Below are 5,000 nucleotides of genomic sequence, written 5' to 3' on the forward strand. Positions count from 1 at the left end.
CCATCCCTATAGTTTACCTTCTGTTTCAAAAGTCCTTATCAACCCAGCAACGAAATATGTTATTTGGGTCGGTAAACCTTCTAGAATATTTAAAAAACCCAACATAAATGCATTGTAACTACTCCTGGGTGGACAAATGTAATGCAGAACCGAATAGCACTTTGAGTTGCCATGGTTTCCAAAGATTTGAGAAGGTTTACTCACCCAACTGACAAATATGGCCACTGGGTGAATACGGTTTAAACCCTTTGCCCTCACAGTTCACTGAGCCCCATGAAGCTTAAAGACATGTGGATCCTAGCAGGAAGGAGACCTTTTCAAGAGACATCTGAGCTGGGATTCTGATCCCCACTTTCTGTTCCCCAGGTCACCACCACCACGGGCACCAAGTGCTTCTCATGCCGCTCGGCCGCCGAGAGAGAGAAGTGGATGGAGAACCTGCGGCGGGCGGTCCACCCCAACAAGGACAACAGCCGGCGGCTGGAGAATGTCCTGACCGCCTGGCTGGTGGAGGCTAAGGACCTGCCTGCCAAGAAGAGGTAGGCCGCAAACCTGCCTGAAACCTGCTGATTGCTCAGCGGTTCTGGTTGTTGATTCAGCGTCCCCTTTAACTTTGGAACTCTGCTTCAACTGTGTTGCTTGTTGTGCTGCATTAATGGCCGTCCTTAACGGCACCCGTTGCACTAGCAGCATTATTAGAGTTACAGTTATTTAGCTGACGCTTTCGTACAAAGTCTACTTACAATGAGTGAATTCAACCATGAAGGTACAATCCAGAAAGTGCAAGAATCATGCAAAACGAATCAAATGAGTACATTGCTTTAAAGGGAACATATTATGAAAACAAGACTTTCCCTAGGATTTGGGGTGAAAAAAAGCCTGTACATGATTTTTGGAGTGAGTTATGCATTTCTGAAAGTACCCAGCCTACAGTTAGCAAACGAGCGAGTCCGTTTCAGCGCCCCCTACTACGTAGGAAGGGGGCACACTTGAATATTGCCTCCCACTTCCCCACTCCCCTCCAATCAGAGCATAGCTAAGATTTTGTGGACCAGCGGACGAGCAACTCCGGCGGGGGGAACTCGGCGGCAGCCCGGCAGCTCAGCTCCGGGAGTACACTCCCTTTCTCTGCCGGACTGCCGCCGAGCTCCCCCCGCCAGAGCTGCCGCCGAAGCTTCGGCGGAAGTCCGGAGGAGGTGACATGGAGGAGAAAGGGATTGTACTCCCGGAGCTGAGCTGCCGGACTGCCTCCGAAGCTTCGGCGGCAGTCCGGCCGCCATCTTAGCCGTTCAGCCGCCGCCAAAGCTTCGGGACAGTCCGGCAGCTCCGGCGGTGTACTCCGGGAGCTGAACTGCCGCCGAAGCTGGCAGGTCTGGCGCGGGGAGCTCGGTGGCAGTCCGGCAGCTCAGCTCCCACAGTACAATCCCTTTCTCCTCGATGTCGCGGTTCATGGACTTCAGAGAGTCAATGCCAAAGTTCCTTTCCCTCAATTCTTCTCAACCATGGCTGAGATATCTCCCACTAAGAGTCTTTACTTGTTGTGGAAGTACCAGAGACGGCAGACGCAGTCTCAATGATTCATAATATCATCCGAGGTGCACATAGCTTTTGGCCGTGATATTAGATATATTATTATATAAAAACCCATCTATAATATTATTATTATTTTATTATATTATATTATATTATATAGATATAGAGCTCCAGGAGTCTGCAAATAGTAACAATCCCTTCTCCATGCTGTGGTTCAGTCTGACAGCTAATTGGTTAATGGGCAGCAGCTCATTTGCATTAAAGCTACAGACACCAGAAACAGCGCATTCTGAAGGGACTAAAACAGAGGGGAATAGCGGTAGACAAGATTTTTTTTCCTAAAAGCTATTTCCAGCAAACAGCTTCAAAAACATGTTTTCTGGAACTCAAATACTATGTTTACTTGTTCGGAAAACACCATAATATGTCTCCTTTAAGTGCTCCCTTTTAGAAACAAGAGATCCATCCCTTGAAGGAGGGATCCCTCGCTCTGTGTTTCTTCCCAGAAATAAGGACAACGTCATTATATTAGAAGTATTAGTATTGGGACACCACCATTATACTAGAAGTATTAGTACCGGGACACCACCAATATACTAGAAGTACTGGGATGCCACTGTTAGACTAGTAGTAGTCGTTTTGGGACCCTAGCATTAGACTAGTACGTGGCCTTTCCAATATGGCGGCGATGTTGACGTTTTGCAGCAATGTGGCGTCTATGTAGATATGTCTGTATCTGTGTTAAAGGCCTATTACCATGAACACATGTATGGCCTATATGGTGAACAAATCCCCATGTGTAAATGTTAGGTTTGAGAGGTCCCTACAAACAGCCAATCAGAGTTCACCCCTCTTGTGCTACATAGTTCCACGCGCCTGTTCATTTAGAGTTTGTCTAACAGCGACCACATACAATAGTACACAGTAGTTGGGACAGAGTGAGGATAGCAGATTCTTCTTCATCCGTGAAGGGGAGGCAGGGATGGTTGCCGTGGTGATGGTTTCCGTGACGACGGGACGTGTGTGTTTCCAGGTACTTCTGCGAGCTGTGTCTGGACGACAGCCTGTACGCCCGGACCTCCTGCAAGCTGAAGACGGACAACGTGTTCTGGGGCGAGCGCTTCGACTTCTCCAGCCTGCCCTCGGTGGGCTCGCTGACCGTGCATCTCTACAAGGAGACAGACAGGAAGAGGAAGAAGGACAAGAATAGCTACGTGGGGCTGGTCAACATCCCTGTTGCCACGGTGACCGGCAGACAGCTGGTGGAGAAGTGGTACTCCGTGAGCACGCCCAGCACCAGCCGAGGTAGGGGTTTGTGTGTGTGTGTGTGTGTGTGTGTGTGTGTGTGTGTGTGTGTGTGTGTGTGTGGGGGGGGGGGGGGGGTTTGTGTGTGTTGTGTGTAGCAGCAGTGTTTGAGTGGGTATGTGTGTGTGTGTGTGTGTGTGTGGGGGGGAATGTAGCAATGTGTGTGTGTTTGTGTGTGTGTGTGTGGCTATGTGTGTGTGGGTGTGCCGCATTGGGGAGACTTCACAAAGCAATATTATTGTATTAAAATCTTTATATCACAGTTAATTCGGCAATTTTATGACTATGAATAAAACATTAATAGTAAAATGCACATTGTGTTCAGGCAAATCCTCGGGCCCCACGGTGCGCATCAAGGCGCGCTACCAGAGCATCATCATCCTGCCCATGGAGCAGTACAAGGAGTTTGCCGAGTGGATCAGTTCAAACTACCTGCTGCTGTGCAGCGCGCTGGAGGCCTCCATCAGCCTGCGCTCCAAGGAGGAGCTCGCCGCAGCGCTGGTCCACATCCTCCACAGCACCGGGAAGGCTAAGGTCTGTTCTGCGTACACAGACACTAGACTGCATAACACTACTGAGACCCTGGGTTACACTAGACCTCACCCTAACTCCTAAGTACATAGACACTACACTACATAACACTACTGAGACCCTGGGTTACACCAGACCTCACCGTAACACTACTGAGACCCTGGGTTACACCAGACCTCACCCTAACTCCTTAGTACATAGACACTACACTACATAACACTACTGAGACCCTGGGTTACACCAGACCTCACCGTAACACTACTGAGACCCTGGGTTACACCAGACCTCACCCTAACTCCTTAGTACATAGACACTACACTACATAACACTACTGAGACCCTGGGTTACACTAGACCGCACCCTAACTCCTAAGTACATAGACACTACACTACATAACACTACTGAGACCCTGGGTTACACTAGACCTCACCCTAACACTACTGAGACCCTGGGTTACACTAGACCTCACCCTAGCTCCTTAGTACATAGACACTACACTACATAACACTACTGAGACCCTGGGTTACACTAGACCTCACCCTAACTCCTAAGTACATAGACACTACACTACATAACACTACTGAGACCCTGGGTTACACTAGACCTCACCGTAACACTACTGAGACCCTGGGTTACACTAGACCTCACCCTAACTCCTAAGTACATAGACACTACACTACATAACACTACTGAGACCCTGGGTTACACTAGACCTCACCGTAACACTACTGAGACCCTGGGTTAAACTAGACCTCACCCTAACTCCTTAGTACATAGCCACTACACTACATAACACTACTGATACCCTGGGTTACACTAGACCTCACCGTAACACTACTGAGACCCTGGGTTACACCAGACCTCACCGTAACACTACTGAGACCCTGGGTTACACTAGACCTCACGTAACACTACTGAGACCCTGGGTTACACCAGACCTCACCGTAACACTACTGAGACCCTGGGTTACACCAGACCTCACCGTAACACTTCTGAGACCCTGGGTTACACCAGACCTCACCGTAACACTACTGAGACCCTGGGTTACACCAGACCTCACCCTAACTCCTTAGTACATAGACACTACACTGCATGGGGACCGCCTTCCATTCAGACATAACCCCACTCCAACATTGACGTCCAATTGTCGTAGTGGCGGCACTTCCATTGTTTTCAAACGTCCCACCACTCCGACGATTTCTGTTTCCATGGTCGGAGTGGCGGTACTTTACACTTTTTCAAAGTCCTGCCATTCCGACTTAATATAAATTGCATTACTATTATCATTGTACTTTAATTAATTAATATGATTATTTGTTAGTTGCATGCGCTGTAGTGTCCTACACTGACATTCGTCATTGGTGATTGGGACAGTCTCGATTTTGAGTTGCGTGTTACCGAGTCCCAGCTAAAGCCTGTCGGGACGCTCCTGGTTTCCACCGTCCAGTATGAAATGTCCCCTTTTGTCCGCTATTACATAGCCAACGTGGTCTTATTATAGCCCAATCATGAACTAAAAAACACATAGAAAGATTAAAGCATCCAGCATGTGATTTCAACAATGTGAGAGGGCATACGCAACAGGGATAATCGCACAGTGGATTGCTGCGCGATTTAATCTGCACAGTGGA

The 5,000-nt window shown here is 48.6% G+C and overlaps 1 protein-coding gene across 1 annotated transcript in view; it reads left to right on the forward strand.

Moving 5' to 3' along the window:
• The window catches only part of dab2ipa (DAB2 interacting protein a), a gene marked incomplete at both ends in the record, with an annotated part of 23,395 nt that overhangs the window by 8,386 nt on the left and 10,009 nt on the right, over window positions 1-5,000 (forward strand). Inside the window, 3 exons of the mRNA XM_079729155.1 lie at window positions 367-539; window positions 2,567-2,838; window positions 3,164-3,372. Of these exons, the coding sequence (XP_079585281.1) occupies window positions 367-539; window positions 2,567-2,838; window positions 3,164-3,372 (654 nt within the window). The remainder of the gene's footprint in view (window positions 1-366; window positions 540-2,566; window positions 2,839-3,163; window positions 3,373-5,000) is intronic.

The sequence above is a fragment of the Pollachius pollachius genome, assembly GCF_949987615.1.
Source record: "Pollachius pollachius genome assembly, chromosome: 1".
Classification (NCBI taxonomy): Eukaryota; Metazoa; Chordata; class Actinopteri; order Gadiformes; family Gadidae; genus Pollachius; species Pollachius pollachius.